Source organism: Dendrobates tinctorius, unplaced genomic scaffold (assembly GCF_039654945.1).
Source record: "Dendrobates tinctorius isolate UK_male_01 unplaced genomic scaffold, ASM3965494v1 ptg000241l, whole genome shotgun sequence".
Lineage (NCBI taxonomy): Eukaryota > Metazoa > Chordata > Amphibia > Anura > Dendrobatidae > Dendrobates > Dendrobates tinctorius.
Window position 1 is genome coordinate 74134 of NW_027361908.1, and position 19456 is coordinate 93589.

The following is a 19456-nucleotide window of genomic DNA, read 5'->3' on the forward strand; positions in this document are numbered from 1 at the left end:
ACAAGTCACATCATCAGTGATCCTCACTTGGTTGGGGTGGTGCTTGACCCTGTGCAATCTGCACAATGACAACACTGTGTTTACGGCTCAGATCAGCAGTAACAAGTCACATCATCAGTGATGCTTACTTGAGGGGGCGGTGCTGATCCCTGTGCAGTCTGCACAATGACAACACACTCTGTTTACGGCTCAGATCAGCAGTAACAAGTCACATCATCAGTAACGCTCACTTGAGGGGGGGGCGGTGCTGATCCCTGTGCAATCTGTACAATGACAGCGCACTCTGTTGAGAGCTCAGATCAGCAGTAACAAGTCGCATCATCAGTAACGCTCACTTGAGGGGGGGGCGGTGCTGATCCCTGTGCAATCTGCACAATGACAGCACACTCTGATGATGGCCCAGATCAGCAGTAACAAGTCTGCTCTAGAGCGGCTTGTCAGAATACCTGGCGGCGTACAGAGACGAGCGTCACCGTCACTAGTACCCCCTGATGACGCTTGGCTTGAGTATCCCAGCATGTACTTCTCAAAGCGTCATCAAAAAGGAAGAGGGGTAATAAATAAAGCAGTTAGTGTAGTTGGGAAAGGATAGGGAATTTTTAATTCAAATATATTAGAAAATAGTTTAGATCATGGTATTAATTAGATAAATTTTTTTTTGCATTTTTTGTTCTTTTTGTCTAGCTTACAAGAAACTGATAATGGGGACGGTTAAAAAAAAAACAAACATGGTCCAAAAACAGATGAAAATTAATCCAAAAATCTCCTAAAAATTTTCACTACTTTGTGTGTGAGAGGAAAAAAAGTCAGGTTTTTTTTTCTAAGCATTAAATAATTAACTTTTTGTGCTGGATTTATTTTATTAGTCCATGTGTCAGTTTTTGGAGTCCGTATGTCATCCATTTTTCGAACATGAAAAAAGAAAAAATTAAAGTCTCTCATGATCTATTCAGTGATATGGAAAGCGCATGGAGGGAAGGTTTTTTTTTTTTTTTTTTTTTTTTTTCAGATCGCCATATATTTATTTGAAAATTAAATCTGCAATCTTGCAATTTTCACATTGGCCACTGGGGCTTTTTTAGACTAATACTTCCTGTTTGTTCAGTAAGGCCGGGAACACACACAGCGAGATACGGCCGAGTCTCGCAGGTTAAAACCAAGCTCTGGCGCCGGCACTCCGGAGTGCAGCCGCAGAGCAATACATGGAGCTGCACGCTCCGCTCCGGAGTGCCGGTGCCAGAGCTTGGTTTTAACCTGCGAGACTCGGCCGTATCTCGCTGTAGTGTGACTCCGGCCTAAGAGTTTTCCGCAAAGCTCCTTGTCAGCAGAGGCAGGGTTACAATGACCTCTATACAGCTGACCACACATGGTCCATCAATCACAGTAGGCGATGTCACCGCTGACCTTCCTCCCCTTCCGGTAGGGGTCTGACTATTGTGGTCAAAGTGCATGTGATTCCTTAAACTACGGGAAGTCTAAAAAATTAAATTCCCTAGTGGCCAATGTGTAGATTGCAAGATTCTCTTTTAGTGAAGCTACATGAGTGTATTCCCTTACCAGCAATGCAACCATCGCATGCAAAGTGCTACTTTATTCTGCCTTTAGAACAGCAGGCGGTCGTAATAACAGTATTTAACGATCTCACTTCTTTTCTCAGGCTGGACCATTGGCTCGCTGCGGCTGTTGAGTGTTTGGAGTATTTTCCAGATGAACAAATTGTGATGCTGAGCCAGGCGTTATCCCACACTAGTGGGAATGGCGACAATCTGGACTTGTACAAGAAGATGCTTTTTGACGTTATTACTAAATATTACTCCCAGGAAAGGGATCCCTTTTTGGATTGCAGAATGGTTCAGATTCTTATGGGAATTGTGGAGCTTTTGGGTGAGAACCGCTATGCTATGTTTTGAAAAGTGAGACCAGTAACCGGTGGGGGTTTTCCATTACATTGACATTACATATACAGTCAACCTATTCACAGTGCCCCATTGCCAGGAGCAATGACAAGTGTGCTATTCACGTCTATCAGGCATATATAGGGATAATTTTTTATACCTTTTTTTTCTTAAGTAGCTATAGAGAAAAGCTTATTTTTCGTATGCTTATACGGTGGCATACATTGGAGGTATAAATCAAGAATACTGTGACTCAGTCATTTCCAGGACAGGATCTTGTCACGAGGGACGTTGCCTAGTATGCAACACTGTGCACCAAATTTATGGCACAAAGTAACCTAATAGGTGTTGCAAAGTTACATCATACAGTCTTAAAATATGCTACATTTGTCAAAATAAATCTGGCGATTTTTAAGACTTTTGTGTGATTTTGTACTGTGTAAGGATTAGATAGTAGTAATAATTTTGCCCTAGAATTTCTCGATCTGCAGCTTGACACATGGTCAATATGTGGGCAGCTACAATTATGATCGGACTCTGCTTATATCCATCTTATTCACCCTGTAAGGAAAGAACAAACCATTCCCATCATGGGTTCATTCACTGGAATGAACCCATGATGGGAATGGTTTGTTCTTTCCTTACAGGGTGAATAACAGGTGAATTACAGGGTGAGCAGGCATGACATGTCAGTGCCACGGTCTGATACAATAAGACTGTGCAATAAACAGACATAAACTCTGATCATTCAGTGACATGATGCTTTACATACCGTAACCACCATATTTATTTAATAGGTGTTAATAGTGTTTTTGTTACAGAAAATGGAAAGCAAAGCCAAGCTTTGGAAGCTGTCCAGCTTTTCCTTAGGTTGCTCGTGCCTCAAGCAAGAGAGGAATTTTGTCGTTTAATTATTTTCCTGGCAGCTGCTTGTGAAGCTGATGCCTACCGGCTGCAGAGGCAGGTAAGGTGATCATCTGGGTCTCGCCGGTCCTGCTGTAGTTAATGACACATGTAGAGACTGAGCTCGTTTGCTATTCTTTGGCTTCTTGGGGAAGAAAAGTGACCACAATGTGCAAGTTCAGATGCAAAGGGCTGAGGATTAGTCCCCTCTTTCTGGTAATCAATGGGAGTCTTGGCCCCTTTAACAGATCAAAATACCTGACAGGTGCACATCAAATAGAAAAATTACTACAGTATGGGAATTGTAAAATGCAAAAAATAAAAAACATTTTTTGGTCTGCTCCACTGTAGAAATGTCTCAAAGAATGATGTAATATTGATGAATATGAGTGAGTAACTTCATCACATTTGTGGGGGAAAAAATACCTCTGCACCATACAGATAACCTTGACAAAGGCCAAAGCGGCCAAAACGTTTGTTTTTTTGTCTCCCACTGGTTGGAGACTGATATAATAAAACATCACTTGAGCAATCCATCTCTTCCTGTATACTTTCAATGCCGAAGTTACTCATTCACAATTGTAGTATGGAGTCAGCTACTACTACACCCATACTCTTCAATGGAGAGAATTTCAACATGCAGGGTTCCCTCCTTTCTACAGTAGTGATTGGGGGAGGATATGTTATCACCTATCCACAGGATAGATAATAACTTTAGGTCAGTGGTGGGTTTGACTGCTGGGACCACTCAATGATTGGCAGAACGGACAACTTACGGTATTTTGCCTTCATTGGAATAGAGCGGCAGTGTGCATGCTCGACCGCAACTCCATCTATTCCCTGCGGGACTGCCAGAGAAATACAATTCCAGAGCTTCAGCAGTCCAATAGAGAATCAATGGACTGCAGGTTAAACATGCACGCTGCCACTCCATTCTATCAGTGGTGAAAGTACCTAGATCTAGCGATTGAGGGCCCAGTGGTCAGATTTAAAAATTTATCATCAATCCAAACCGAAAACTTGCCAGAGCTGCTATTATGAAGAGTAATACCTTTTTAGGTGTGTGCTAAAGTGATATTTAATGATCAGAATGTCAAGACAATTTCTCTGAGGTTATGTTCACATGTCCAGCAGTGATTTGTTAGAACAGATCCAGCAGCAATCCATTGGCAATAAAGTAGTGCAGACACAACTTTTTAAACCATTGTTAAATAACTGATCTCTACATGGAAAATATGTTAATCAGGCTTCCAATTTCCTTTCATTTGTAACCGATCTGTTTTTTTATTTTTTGCTTACTGGATCCAGTAACAGATCCGTTACAAATGAAAAAAAGAAACGGATGACTGATTAACGGATCCATTTTTCATAGACTTCAATGTTATAAAAACGGTACCAGTAGAGATCAGTTATTTAAAAATGGATTAAAAAGTTGTGTCTGCACTACTTTATTGCCAATGGATTTCTGCTGGATCTGTTCTAACATATCACTGCTGGACATGTGAATATACTGTAGTCTTACAGTCATTTTTCATTTTTTTAAATGTGTATGATAAAAAAGCCTATATGTTTTATTGCAAATCTAGTCACTTTTTTTTTTTCTTATCCAGCTTGATAACAAAGTAATGGTGTTAAAAACATTCACAAAAGTCATAGTTCACAACCCCACAGTATCAAGAGGTCAAAGTGAACAATTCACTATGTTTCTACTGGATCATTCAAGTGACCTCTTCAAGGTAAGTCTGAATTTAGGATTGTGCGTTTTAGGCCTTCGTTACAAAACCAGATCTGTTTATAGTGGACAAGTTGTTAGTTTTATGTAGCCGCATGGTTTAGAGGCGCGCTACTGACGGGGGGTGCAAGCAAAAGTATACAACCAGGACAGCGTGAGATCGCAGCGGGTGTTTTCTGTAAGGTACCGTAAAGCTTTTGCTGCTTGTTATTAAATTACACAGCAGGGGCACATTTATAAGATTATCAGAACAGGGACATTTTGTTTTTTTAACTCATCCAATTGTGGAAATCAATGTACTTTGTTCATTGGGAAAACCCTCTTTAAAGTTAATCTTTCACCTCATTTTGGTACGGTATTTAAATGATTTTGGTCCGGTCCGATGGGCATTGTTTCGGGTCCTTTCCTCCACCCCTCTTTTGCCACTGTCCACAATATTTCAGGGAATTTCCGTACTTGGCCTCCATATTGCGCGCCTGCGCATTGCAATCTGGAGTCGCGCACAGCCAGTATCCTTTGCCCAATTACGGACAAAGCCAAAAAGCATTAGTGCGCATGCGCCGGTGAACTATGTCCCGGAACACAGCGCGCGTTAAACCCGGGAAAGATGTGGGCTCACCGCCAGAGCCCACATCAAAGGGAGGGATTACCACGTGGGCGTACTATTACGCCCAACATTGGAAAGGGGTTAAGACGTGAAAAATTCCAAAATTTGTTAAAAAAAAACAAAAAACACCATTTTCCGAGACCTATAGCATCTCCATTTTTCGTGATCTCGGGTTGGGTGTGGGCTTATTTTTTGCACGCCTAGCTGACATATTTATTGATACCATTTTGGTACAGATACAATCTTTTGATCGCCTAGTATTGCATTTTATTGCAAAGTAGCAGCGACCAAAAAACCATAATTCTGACGTTTTTACTTTTTTTTCTCATTACGCCGTTTAGCATTCAGGTTAATTTTTTTTTTTTATATTGATCGGGTGATTCTGAACATAGCGATACCAAATATGTGTATATTTGATTTTTCTTTTATTGTTTTATTTTGAAAGGGGGGTGATTTGGAATATTCATATTTTTTTCATGTTTTTAAACTTTTTTTTTTTTTTTTTTTTTTTTAGCTTTTCACTACACGGGAGACTAGAAGCTGCAATACTTTGATCGCCTCTGCTATACACAAACGATGATCAGATCCCCCTGTGTGTAGCAGAAATGCTCACTTACTATAAGCGCCCACCACGGGGCGGTGCTCATAGCAATCTGGCAATGACAACCATAGAGGTCTGTTGCAGACCTCTGGTTGTCATGCCGACCAATGGGTGACCAGCGATCATGTAATGTGGTCACTGATGGGTGGCATTAGTGACGCACTTTCTGTAAACGCAAGCTAAATGACGCTGTTGGATATTAACAGCGGCATTTAACTAGTTAATAGTCGCAGGTGGATCGCGATTCCAACCGCTGCTGTTGCGGACATATGTCAGCTGTGTAGATCAGCTCTCATATGCCCGTAAAGCTGCTAGCTCGGCACCGGAGCCCACACCAAACAGGGAGGAGTCCAACATGTGCGTACTATTACGCCATATGTCGGAAAGGGGTTGAATAATACAGCATGGGTGCTATGAGGCATCGGGCCACTCGCCCTGCTGGTGCATTCTCACTGCGGTGGTGGTTAGCGCATGACGCTGCTCCCTTAAGATGATAGGGACCCAATGAGAGTTTCATACAGTTTAATCAGAATGTTAAACTAAGAACCTCAAGTTCAGTAATATATATTTTTGCCTAGCGGCATTAGATCAACACATGATTTTTTTGGAAGTGTGGTCCATGCTCTTTTTTTGGCCTATTTAAATAGTTACCCTTTAAGAAATCTTTATATATAAAACTATCTGTCAGCAGATTTTATTTATTTAATCTGAAAGCAGCATAAGCTATGGCAAGAGACGCTGATTCCAGGGATTTGCCACTTAGGATGTCTGCTGTAGTTTCAATACAATCAATGTTTTATTAGCAGGTAATCATCACTGGAGGACTAGGTCTTACGTGCAAGCCAGTCATGCTAATCTCTGTAAACCTGCCTCCACGGATTGGCAGCTTGCTGAAAATGTACAGTGTACATAGGAAGTTGCCAATCATGAATGTGAACTTGTTATATACATCTCTGCATTGTGAACACTGTTACATCTACAGCAGAAAAAACTTGGTTTCTATCAAAACTGCACCGAACAGTCCAGTAAGTGATCAGAAATCTGAAATCGGGCTCTGTACTTACATCATGCTGCTCTCAGATTCCATAGCAAAACCTTCTGACAACTCCTTTTAACCCCTTTCTGTCATGTGACGTACTATCCCATCCATGTGCCCTGGGACTTAATTCCCAGGGACGGGATAGTACGTCACAGCGATCAGCTGCGCCCACGTGGTGAGCGCCGCTGATCGCGGCCGGGTGTCAGCTGATTATCACAGCTGACACCCGGCACAATGTGTCAGGGGCGGTCACGGACCGCCCCCGACACTTTAACCCCTTGCACACCGCGATCAAACACGATCGCGGTGTACCGGGGGTTAAAGGGAAGTATCGGCAGGGAGGGGGCTCCCTCTGTGCTTCCCTGAGCCCCCCACAGCAGCGCAATGTGCAGCGCTGCTGCGGGGGGCTCCATCCCTGCAGGTCCCCGAATCCAAGATGGCGACGGGGACCTTCGGGGGCCTGCAGGGAGCTGACTTCCTCATGCCTGCAAAGCGCAGGCAAGGAGGAAGCCTTGTGCAGTGCCTGTGAGAGATCGCTGATCTGTCAGTGATCTGTGATGTGACAGATCGGCGATCTGTCACAGGACAGTGATGTCCCACCTGGGACAATGTAATAAAGTTAAAAAAAAAAGTGTAAAAATAATTTTAAAAAAAATCGCTAAATAAATTAAAAAAAAAAAAAACCCTAATAAACTCATTTTTTGGAAATAAAAAAAAAAAAACAATAAGTACACATATTTGGTATCGCCGCATCCGTAACGACCCGCCCTATAAAACTGTCCCATTAGTTAACCCCTTTAGCGAACCCCTTAAAAAATAAAAAACGAAGCAAAAAATAATAATTTATCATACCGCCGAACAAAAAGTGCAATAATGCGCGATCAAAAAGATGCATATAAATATGCATGGTACCGTTGAAAACGTGATCTTGTCTCGCAAAAAACGAGCCACCATAAAGCGTCATCAGTGAAAAAATAAAAAAGTTATAGCTCGCAAAATAAAGCGATGCAAAAATAATTATTTTTTATATAAAATTGTTTTCATTGCATAAAAGCGCCAAAACATAAAAAAAGACCTAAATGAGGTATCGCTGTAACCGTACTGACCCGAAGAATAAAACCGCTTTATCAATTTTACCACACGCGGAACGGTGTAAACGCACCCCCCAAAAGAAATTCATGAAACGCTGTTTTTTGTTCATTCTGCGCCCAAAAATCGGAATAAAAAGCGATCAAAAGATGTCACGTGCCCGAATAAAAGCGTCAACTTGTCCCGCAAAAACTAAGACCTCACATGACTCGGTGGGTCAAAATATGGAAAAATTATAGCGCTCAATATGTGGTGATGCAAAAACTATTTTTACAATAAAAAGCGTCTTTTAGCGTGTGACAGCTGCCAAATATAAAAACCGCCATAAATAGTAAATCAAACCCCCCGTCATCACCCCCTTAGTTAGGGAAAAATAATAAAATAGAAAAAATGTATTTATTTCCATTTTCCGATTAGGGTTAGGGGTGTGTTGGGGTTAGGGTTGGACTTAGAATTGGGGGTTTCCATGTTTGGGTACATCAGGTGCTCTCCAAATGCAACATGGCGTCTGATCTCAATTCCAGCCAATTCTGCATTGAAAAAGTCAAATGGTGCTCCTTCCCTTCCAAGCTCTGCCATGCGCCCAAACAGTGTTTTACCCCCACATATTGGGTATCAGACTACTCAGGACAAATTGCCAAACAACTTTTGGGGTCCAATGTCTCCTGTTACCCTTAGGCTGAGTTCACACGTGGCGTTTTTTTTCGCGTTTCCGCGGCGGTTTTAACCGCGCGATTTTGCCGCGAAAAATAAGCATCCCATGCATTCCTATGGGATTCCGCAATGCTGTACTAATGCTGCGGTTTTTACCGCGGCGGAATCGCTTCGCGGTAAAAACCGCAGCATGCTCATTAATTTGCGGAATCGCGGCGATCCCGCACCCATAGGAATGCATTGTTCCGCTTACTTTCCGCATGTGGCTGTGCACACCATGCGGAAAGTAAGCAGAACATTTGCGGATGGTACCCACGGTCCGGAGGAGAGGAGACTGTCCTCCGGGCTTTGGGTACCATATCCCTGCAAAAATTAGAATTTAAAAATAAAATATATTGTTATTCTCACCCTCCGACGTCCCGCGCAGTCTTCCTGCTTCTCTTCACGCTCTCGTTCCCAGTAGTCCTTTGCGAAAATGCCCGCGATGGCGTCCGTTCTCGCGGGATCGCGAAGTCTCGCGGTCATTCGCGCGACGTCATCGCGAATTACCGCGAGACGTCGCGATCCCGCGAGAACTGACGTCATCGCGGACATTTTCGCAAAGGATTACTGGGAACGGATGCGCGGGACGTCGGAGGGTAAGAATAACACTATTTTTTTTTTTTTTTTTTTACATTCTATCTTTTACTATTGATGCCGCATAGGCGGCCTCAGTAGTAAAAAGTTGGTCACACTTGTTAAACACTATGTTTGACGAGTGTGACCAACCTGTCAATCAGTTCTCCAAGCGATGCTACAGATCGCTTGGAGAACGCTAGCATTTTGCAAGCTAAATACGCTTGCAAAATGCTAGTTTTTCCGCGGGAAAATCGCAGAAATTTAAAATGCGATTTTCCCGCGGACTGGAATTCCGGAATTCTCGCGGTAATTTCCGCGAGATTTCCGGTACGTGTGCACTTAGACTTAGGAAAATAAAAAATTGGGGGCAAAAATATCATTTTTGTGGAAAAAAAAAAAAAGATTTTTTTGTTTACACCCACATATGGGGTATCAGCGTACTCAGGACAAATTGCACAATAACTTTTTGGGTCCTGTTACTCTTGGGAAAATAAAAATTGGGGGTGAAAAGATCATTTTTGTGGAAAAATATGATTTTTAATTGTACCGCTGTATGTTATAAACTTCTGTGAAGCCCTTGGTGGTTCAAAGTTCTCACCACACATCTAGATAAGTTCCTTGGGGGGTCTAGTTTCCAAAATGGGGTCACTTGTGGGGTTTTCCACTGTTTAGGCACATCAGGGGCTCTCCAAACGTGACATGGCGTCCGATCTGAATTCTAGCCAATTTTGCATTGAAAAAGTCAAACGGCGCTCCTTCCCTTCTGAGCTCTGTCATGCGCCGAAACAGTGGTCCCCCCCCCCTCCCCCCACATATCAGGTATCAGCGTACTCAGGACAAACTGCACAATAACTTTTGCAGTCCAACTTCTCCTGTTACCCTTGGTAAAATACAAAAAATTGAACCTGAAGTATTTTTTTTGTGAAAAAGTTAAATGTTCTTTTTTTTTTTTTTTTTAAATATTCAAAAAATTCCTGTGAAGCACTTCTTGAATGTTTGAATGTGGTTTTGAGCACCTTAAGGGGTGCAGTTTTTAGAATGGTGTCACTTTTGGGTATTTTCTATCATATAGACCCCTCAAAGTGACTTCAAATGTGATGTGGTCCGTAAAAATAAAATGGTGTTGCAAAAATGAGAAATCGCTGGTCAACTTTTAACCCTTATAACTTCCTAAGAAAAAAAATTTGGGTTCCAAAATTGTGCTGATGTAAAGTAAACATGTGGGAAATGTTACTTATTAAGTTTTTTGTGTGCCGTATCTCTGTGATTTAAGAGCATAAAAATTCAAAGTTGGAAAATTGCGAAATTTTCGCCAAATTTCCGTTTTTTTCACAAATAAACGCAAGTTATATGAATGAAATTTTACCACTACCATGAAGAACAATATGTCACGAGAAAACATTAAAAACCTCAAAAGATTATTGGATCAAATATTCTGAAAAAACCAAGAGAGCAAAAGGAATTTGACCCTAAAAATTAACTTTTATTCCAATATTAAAAACCTGGATAGTACCAATATAGGGAGCAGGGTACATAATATTTTGAACATACAAATTGTGCAATATATCAGGGCACTACACTCGCCCTAATAAGCCCTAGTGCGTCCCTTCCTTGCCGCGGAGGTTGGCACCCTAATATATGCGATATGGCGCCCCCGCTCAACGTCGGTGACCCTAATAGCACCCTGTACAACCCTAGTCGACGAAGAGGATACACAAAAAAACACAAACACACACAAATCCCGAAAAAAATGACCCCTAGTGGAGAGACCATGTACTGTCTCTAGGAGTACACCTAATCTTAACACAGAGTGGAGGGTATATATCCACCCTAATATCTCATAGTAAAAAATGCTTATGGTTGCAGCTCAATTAGAACCTTATCTCGTAGGAAAAAATGCCAAATGCTGCATAGATGACAGACTGTAGCTTTCTAAAAAAGCGTTTACACATAGCAATAATGCATAGATTAAATCCAACAGGAGTTCATCAGGAAAACATATTTGCTGATCTAGCGTGTCCAAGGGACATAATAGTCCTCAAAAATCACAATAGACACAATAATCTTTTATAAACAAGTATGGCAAAAAGCACCATTAAATTCATTCATGGGATGACCCAATTACCCAATAAACAAATTGCCATCCATCAGTCTGTCAGCATAAAAAAATTCAAAAAATACTTATCAGCCATCAGATGATAACGAGCCCAGCCCGACGCGTTTCCCCCTCTTAGATGTTGAGGGTTCATCAGGGGCAAAAGAGCGCAAGGGGTCTCATCACCCCAGCCGAATGATCAATTTGTTTATTGGGTAATTGGGTCATCCCATGAATGAATTTAATGGTGCTTTTTGCCATACTTGTTTATAAAAGAGATTATTGTGTCTATTGTGATTTTTGAGGACTATTATGTCCCTTGGACACGCTAGATCAGCAAATATGTTTTCCTGATGAACTCCTGTTGGATTTAATCTATGCATTATTGCTATGTGTAAACGCTTTTTTAGAAAGCTACAGTCTGTCATCTATGCAGCATTTGGCATTTTTTCCTACGAGATAAGGTTCTAATTGAGCTGCAACCATAAGCATTTTTTACTACGAGATATTAGGGTGGATATATACCCTCCACTCTGTGTTAAGATTAGGTGTACTCCTAGAGACAATACATGGTCTCTCCACTAGGGGTCATTTTTTTCGGGATTTGTGTGTGTTTGTGTTTTTTTGTGTATCCTCTTCGTCGACTAGGGTTGTACAGGGTGCTATTAGGGTCACCGACGTTGAGCGGGGGCGCCATATCGCATATATTAGGGTGCCAACCTCCGCGGCAAGGAAGGGACGCACTAGGGCTTATTAGGGCGAGTGTAGTGCCCTGATATATTGCACAATTTGTATGTTCAAAATATTATGTACCCTGCTCCCTATATTGGTACTATCCAGGTTTTTAATATTGGAATAAAAGTTAATTTTTAGGGTCAAATTCCTTTTGCTCTCTTGGTTTTTTCACGAGAAAACATTGTCAGAATCACCGGGATCCATGAAAGCGTTCCAGAGTTATTACCTCATAAAGGGACAGTGGTGAGAATTGTAAAAATTGGCCCGGTCATGAACGTGCAAACCACCCTTGGGGGTTAAGGGGTTAAAGGATTGCGTGAATGTTTTCTTCTAGCAGGACGTTAAGAAGGCTACAGTGCCTTGCAAAAATATTCGGCCCCCTGGAACTTTATAACCTTTTCCCACATATCATGCTTCAAACATAAAGATAGCAAATGTAAATTTTTGGTAAAGAATCAACAAGTGGAACACAATTGTGAAGTTGAACGAAATTTCTTGGTTATTTTAAATTTTTGCGGAAATTCAAAAACTGAAAAGTGGGGCGTGCAATATTATTCGGCCCCTTTATCTTAATACTTTGTTGCGCCACCTTTTGCTGCGATTACAGCTGCAAGTCGCTTGGTGTATGTCTCTATCAGTTTTGTACATCGAGAGACTGAAATTCTTGCCCATTCTTCCTTGGCAAACAGCTCGAGCTCAGTGAGGTTTGATGGAGATCGTTTGTGAACAGCAGTTTTCAGCTCTTTCCACAGATTCTTGATTGGATTCAGGTCTGGACTTTGACTTGGCCTTTCTAACACCTGGATACGTTTATTTGTGAACCATTCCATTGTAGATTTTGCTTTATGTTTGGGATCATTGTCTTGTTGGAAGACAAATCTCCGTACCAGTCTCAGGTCTTTTGCAGACTCCAACAGGTTTTCTTCAAGAATGGTCCTGTATTTGGCTCCATCCATCTTCCCATCAATTTTAACCATCTTCCCTGTACCTGCTGAAGAAAAGCAGGCCCAAACCATGATGCTGTCACCACCATGTTTGACAGTGGGGATGGTGTGTTCAGGGTGATTAGCTGTGTTGCCTTTACGCCAAACATATCGTTTGGCATTGTTGCCAAAAAGTTTGATTTTGGTTTCATCTGACCAGAGCACCTTCTTCCACATGTTTGGTGTCTCCCAGGTGGCTTGTTGACAACTTTAAACGACACTTTTTATGGATATCTTTGAGAAAAGGCTTTCTTCTTGCCACTCTTCCATAAAGGCCAGATTTGTGCAGTGTATGACTGATTGTTGCCCTATGGACAGACTGTCCCACCTCAGCTGTAGATCTCTGCAGTTCATCCAGAGTGATCATGGGCCTCTTGTCTGCATCTCTGATCAGTCTTCTCCTTGTTTGAGATGAAAGTTTAGAGGGACGGCCGGGTCTTGGTAGATTTGCAGTGGTATGATACTCCTTCCATTTCAATATGATCGCTTGCACAGTGCTCCTTGGGATGTTTAAAGTTTTGGAAATCATTTTGTATCCAAATCCAGCTTTAAACTTCTCAACAATAGTATCATGGACCTGCCTGTTGTGTTCCTTGATCTTCATGATGCTCTCTGTGCTTCAAACAGAACCCTTAGACTATCACAGAGCAGGTGCATTTATACGGAGACTTGATTACACACGGGTGGATTATATTTATCATCATTAGTCATTTAGGACAACATTGGATCATTCAGAGATTCACAATGAACTTCTGGAGTGAGTTTGCTGCACTGAAAGTAAAGGGGCTGAATAATATTGCACGCCCCACTTTTCAGTTTTTGGATTTCCACAAAAATTTAAAATAATCAATAAATTTTGTTCAACTTCACAATTGTGTCCCACTTGTTGATTCTTCACCAAAAATTTACATTTGGTATCTTTATGTTAGAAGCATGCTATGTGGGAAAAGGTTTAAAAGTTCCAGGGGGCCGAATACTTTCGCAAGGCACTGTATATTGTGCGGCACTGCTATACCATTGAAAGTGCATATTTATTTATTTTTAATAATGTGATGCAGACACCCATGGAGCTACTTGACCTTGTAAGCACGAAGCTAAGGAGCCTGCAGAATGGAGGAGACCCAGATGACCTTTCAGGTATTTGTTTATTAGCTAGTTACAAAGGCGTTAAAGGATAAAGTAAATTGTATTAATGATACAAGTCTCCCTGGCATTTTACAATCAAACAAGAAGCAGCACTCTGTTTTAGCACTATGGCATGTAAATATGAAGTATGAAAACTAAATTGCATTACTGCACTAGAATTATGAAAAATTGAGAATGCTTAGCGCATAAATTGGCCAATTCATGTGTACCCGGCAGACACGATAAGGCGATTCTCTCAGTCTGAAGTCTAAATCTCTATGGGAACCTAATGTGAATCCTCTCAGACTAAAGTCTATATCTGTATGGAGGGGTAGGATCTTACTGCAATTTAAAAACTCCTGAGGCTAAGATTCTGAGTGCTCAATCAGAAGGCTAATGCAAATATCAACAAACTGACCGTCACATCCAAACATAAATTAGGTCTGACCAGGTGCTTACGTAGAGTCAACTCATATACAATCAAACAAAAAGTAGCACGCTATAGCATGCAAACATGAAATATGAAAACTGAATTACATTACTGCACTAGGAATATGAAAAATTGAGAATACTTACTGCGTAAATTGGCCAATTCATGTGTACCCGGCAGCCACGATAAGGCAATTCTCGTTGCCAGGAACTAATGCCAATCCTCTCTTATTCTGAAGTCTAAACCTCTATGAGAACCTAATATGAATCCACTCTTAGACTGAAGTCTATGTCTCTTTGGAGTAGTATGATCCTACTGCAATTAAAAACGCCTAAGGCTAAGAGGGGGAGTGCTTAGTCAGAAGACTAATATACACTCACTGGCCACTTTATTAGGTACACCTGTCCAACTGTGTGTTAAGACTTAATTTCTAATCAGCCAATCACATGGCGGCAACTCAGTGCATTTAGGCATGTAGACATGGTCAAGACAATCTCCTGCAGTTCAAACCGAGCATCAGTATGGGGAAGAAAGGTGATTTGAGTGCCTTTGAACGTGGCATGGTTGTTGGTGCCAGAAGGGCTGGTCTGAGTATTTCAGAAACTGCTGATCTACTGGGATTTTCACGCACAACCATCTCTAGGGTTTACAGAGAATGGTCCGAAAAAGAAAAAAAATCCAGTGAGCGGCAGTTCTGAGGCCGGAAATGCCTTGTTGATGCCAGAGGTCAGAGGAGAATGGGCATACTGGTTCGAGCTGATAGAAAGGCAACAGTGACTCAAATTGCCACCCGTTACAACCAAGGTAGGCAGAAGAGCATCTCTGAACGCACAGTGCGTCGAACTTTGAGGCAGATGGGCTACAGCAGCAGAAGACCACACTGGGTACCACTCCTCTCAGCTAAGAACAGGAAACTGAGGCTACAATTTGCACAAGCTCATCGAAATTGGACAGTAGAAGATTGGAAAAACGTTGCCTGGTCTGATGAGTCTCGATTTCTGCTGCGACATTCGGATGGTAGGGTCAGAATTTGGCGTAAACAACATGAAAGCATGGATCCATCCAGCCTTGTATCAACGGTTCAGGCTGGTGGTGGTGGTGTCATGGTGTGGGGAATTTTTTCTTGGCACTCTTTGGGCCCCTTGGTACCAATTGATCATCGTTGCAACGCCACAGCCTACCTGAGTATTGTTGCTGACCATGTCCATCCCTTTATGACCACAATGTACCCAACATCTGATGGCTACTTTCAGCAGGATAATGCGCCATGTCATAAAGCTCGAATCATCTCAGATTGGTTTCTTGAACATGACAATGAGTTCACTGTACTCAAATGGCCTCCTCAGTCACCAGATCTCAATCCAATAGAGCATCTTTGGGATGTGGTGGAACGGGAGATTCGCATCAGGGATGTGCAGCCGACAAATCTGCGCCAACTGTGTGATGCCATCATGTCAATATGGTCCAAAATCTCTGAGGAATGCTTCCAGCACCTTGTTGAATCTCTGCCACGAAGAATTGAGGCAGTTCTGAAGGCAAAAGGGGGTCCAACCCGTTACTAGCATGGTGTACCTAATAAAGTGGCCAGTGAGTGTAAATATCAAAAAACTGACCGTCACATCCAAACATAAATTTGGTCTGAACAGGTGCTTACCTAGAGTCGCCAACTATTTGCATGCTATAGCGCTATAGAGTGCTGCTTTTTGTTTGTTTGTATATGAGTTGGTGACTCTAGTTAAGCACCTGTTCAGACCTAATTTATGTTTGGATATGACGGTCAGTTTTTTTATGTTCCCTGGAGGTAACATATAGGTCTAATTCTTTAGATTGATGTATCCGACCTTTGCTTTCTTACTGCCAAGGTGAAATGAATTGATAAATTTGAATATATGAAGATATTTTAATATATTTTTAGAGGAAAGTGACATCTTTCTTGCCCTAGTGCAGCCTGTAATTGACCATTCACGGTGAAGTTTCTCTAAATGTTCAGAAATCTCTTTAGTCTTCAAAAAATTGGTGGTAACAGGAGAAATTCTAAATAGGGAAAGAAGGATCAGCAATAGTCCTTTCCCTCTACACGAGTGGTCCCCAACCTTTCTCACCTTGAGAGCCACATTCAGCTCTGAGAGATGGCGGCGAGCCAAATAGTCTCCCTTTCTAATTTCTAAAGACAGCCAAACCTTTCCCACTCCAACAATTGAGCCCCACTCCCTTATAGGCAGTATACTTATCTATTGGTTTCAACTTTAACGCCAGATACAAATCATATTGCACATCCTTCAATGACAGCTATAGATGTAAAGATAATATATGAGAACTATTCACTCCATGTGCTCATATCCTCTTTTAGCAATATATTTCCATCTGATCCATACAGACACTTGCAAGTTCAGTGTGCAAAAATATGTTAGCTGTGATGTTTCAGGGGCATGCTCCTTCCTCGGACATGTCTTAGAGCAGTGGTCCCCAACCTTTTAATTATAGCATTTATAATGTGACTCAACTCGCCATAGGTTTTGAATGAGTGGGAGCACCTGGCGTGTTTCTGTTTCAGTGGGAGCACTGGGCTACTTCTACTGATGACCGTCACTGCTAATGATGATTGGAACCTACAAGGAAATGGAGCATTGAGCACTTAAGAAAAATTGTACTGGAGTACTCTACATGCTGATTATTTTCTAATCATCAGAAAATGTATGTGTGGTTCCCCCCGTCCTGTCCAGCTCTGTGTGGCTCCCCCTGTTGTATGCATGGCTCCCCTGTCCCATCCTTGTATACTTTGCTCTGCTCCCACTCTCCCATCCTGTATACATGGCTCTGCCCCCATCCTCCCATTCTGTATACATGGCTCCCCTGTCCCATCCTGTAGGAATGGCTCCGCTCCCACTCTCCCTCCCTTGTATATATGACTCTGCTTCCACTCTCCCTCCCTTGTATATATGGCTCCGCTCCCATTATATATATATATATATATATATATATATATATATATATACACTCACTGGCCACTTTATTAGGTACACCATGCTAGTAACGGGTTGGACCCCCTTTTGCCTTCAGAACTGCCTCAATTCTTCGTGGCAGAGATTCAACAAGGTGCTGGAAGCATTCCTCAGAGATTTTGGACCATATTGACATGATGGCATCACACAGTTGGCGCAGATTTGTCGGCTGCACATCCCTGATGCGAATCTCCCGTTCCACCACATCCCAAAGATGCTCTATTGGATTGAGATCTGGTGACTGAGGAGGCCATTTGAGTACAGTGAACTCATTGTCATGTTCAAGAAACCAATCTGAGATGAATCGAGCTTTATGACATGGCGCATTATCCTGCTGAAAGTAGCCATCAGATGCCTGTTCTTAGCTGAGAGGAGTGGTACCCAGTGTGGTCTTCTGCTGCTGTAGCCCATCTGCCTCAAAGTTCGACGCACTGTGCGTTCAGAGATGCTCTTCTGCCTACCTTGGTTGTAACGGGTGGCAATTTGAGTCACTGTTGCCTTTCTATCAGCTCGAACCAGTATGCCCATTCTCCTCTGACCTCTGGCATCAACAAGGCATTTCCGGCCACAGAACTGCCGCTCACTGGTTTTTTTTTTTTCTTTTTCGGACCATTCTCTGTAAACCCTAGAGATGGTTGTGCGTGAAAATCCCAGTAGATCAGCAGTTTCTGAAATACTCAGACCAGCCCTTCTGGCACCAACAATCATGCCACGTTCAAAGGCACTCAAATCACCTTTCTTCCCCATACTGATGCTCGGTTTGAACTGCAGGAGATTGTCTTGACCATGTCTACATGCCTAAATGCACTGAGTTGCCGCCATGTGATTGGCTGATTAGAAATTAAGTCTTAACACACAGTTGGACAGGTGTACCTAATAAAGTGGCCAGTGAGTGTATATATATATATATATATATAGCTCCGCTCCCACTGTCCCTCCCTTGTATATATGACTCCGCTCCCACTCTCCCTCCCTTGTATATATGGCTCCGCTCCCACTCTCATATATATATATATATATATATATAAAATATGGCTCCGCTCCCACTCTCCCTCATATATATATATATATATATATATATATATATATATATATATATATATATCTCCGCTCCCACTCTCCCTCATATGTATATGTGTGTATGTGTATATATATATATATATGGCTCCACTCTCACTCCCTTGTATATATGGCTCCGCTCCCACTCTCCCTCCCTTGTATATATGGCTCCGCTCCCACTCTCCCTCCCTTGTATATATGGCTCCGCTCCCACTCTCATATATATATATATATATATACTGTGTATATGTGTGTGTGTGTGTATGTATATATATATATATAATATAAGCTCCGCTCCCACTCTCCCTCCCTTGTATATATGGCTCCGCTCCCACTCTCCCTCCCTTGTATATATGGCTCCGCTCCCACTCTCCCTCCCTTGTATATATGGCTCTGCTCGGCTCCCCCATTCTCCCCCATCATACTTACCCTCACATCGCTGAACTTCCCTCCCTGCATCTCATGGCGCTTCAGCTCCTGTGCGGAGCGGTCACGTGCTACCGCTCATTAAGGTCTATGAATATGGATGCCACGCCTATGGGAGAGGAGTGGCGTCCATATTCATGACCTTAAATGAGCGGTACACTTGACCGCTCAGCGCTGGATGAAGCCGCCGTGCCGACAGGGACCGCGGCTAGGTGAGTATCAGCTGCTGCACCGCCACCGGCTCCCCTTGTGTCCGCGGACCGGCAAGGGCACTGCAGCGGCCCGGTGCTGGGCCGCGGACCAGTGGTTGGGGACCCCTGTCTTAGAGAGAGCGAATTTAGACACTTTGCCCAAAGGTACATTTTCCCTTCACCCATGACAGCACCACATGAGAGAGGGATCCGCCCCGCCAGGACAGGAACCTACTGAGACATAAGGGGCGGCACCTCTCCCCCGCTTCAGT

At 42.4% G+C, this 19456-nt stretch overlaps 1 protein-coding gene across 5 annotated transcripts in view; it reads left to right on the forward strand.

Annotated features, from left to right (window-relative positions):
* DEPDC4 (DEP domain containing 4) overlaps positions 1-19456 on the forward strand; it is a 67229-nt gene that overhangs the window by 12433 nt on the left and 35340 nt on the right. For 3 of the 5 annotated variants that reach the window (XM_073556876.1, XM_073556873.1, XM_073556874.1), the window contains exons 5-8: positions 1658-1884; positions 2717-2859; positions 4409-4534; positions 14010-14088. In XM_073556876.1, coding sequence (XP_073412977.1) covers positions 1658-1884; positions 2717-2859; positions 4409-4534; positions 14010-14088 — 575 coding nt within the window. The remainder of the gene's footprint in view (positions 1-1657; positions 1885-2716; positions 2860-4408; positions 4535-14009; positions 14089-19456) is intronic. The other 2 variants (XM_073556875.1, XM_073556877.1) reach the window with 1 other exon arrangement.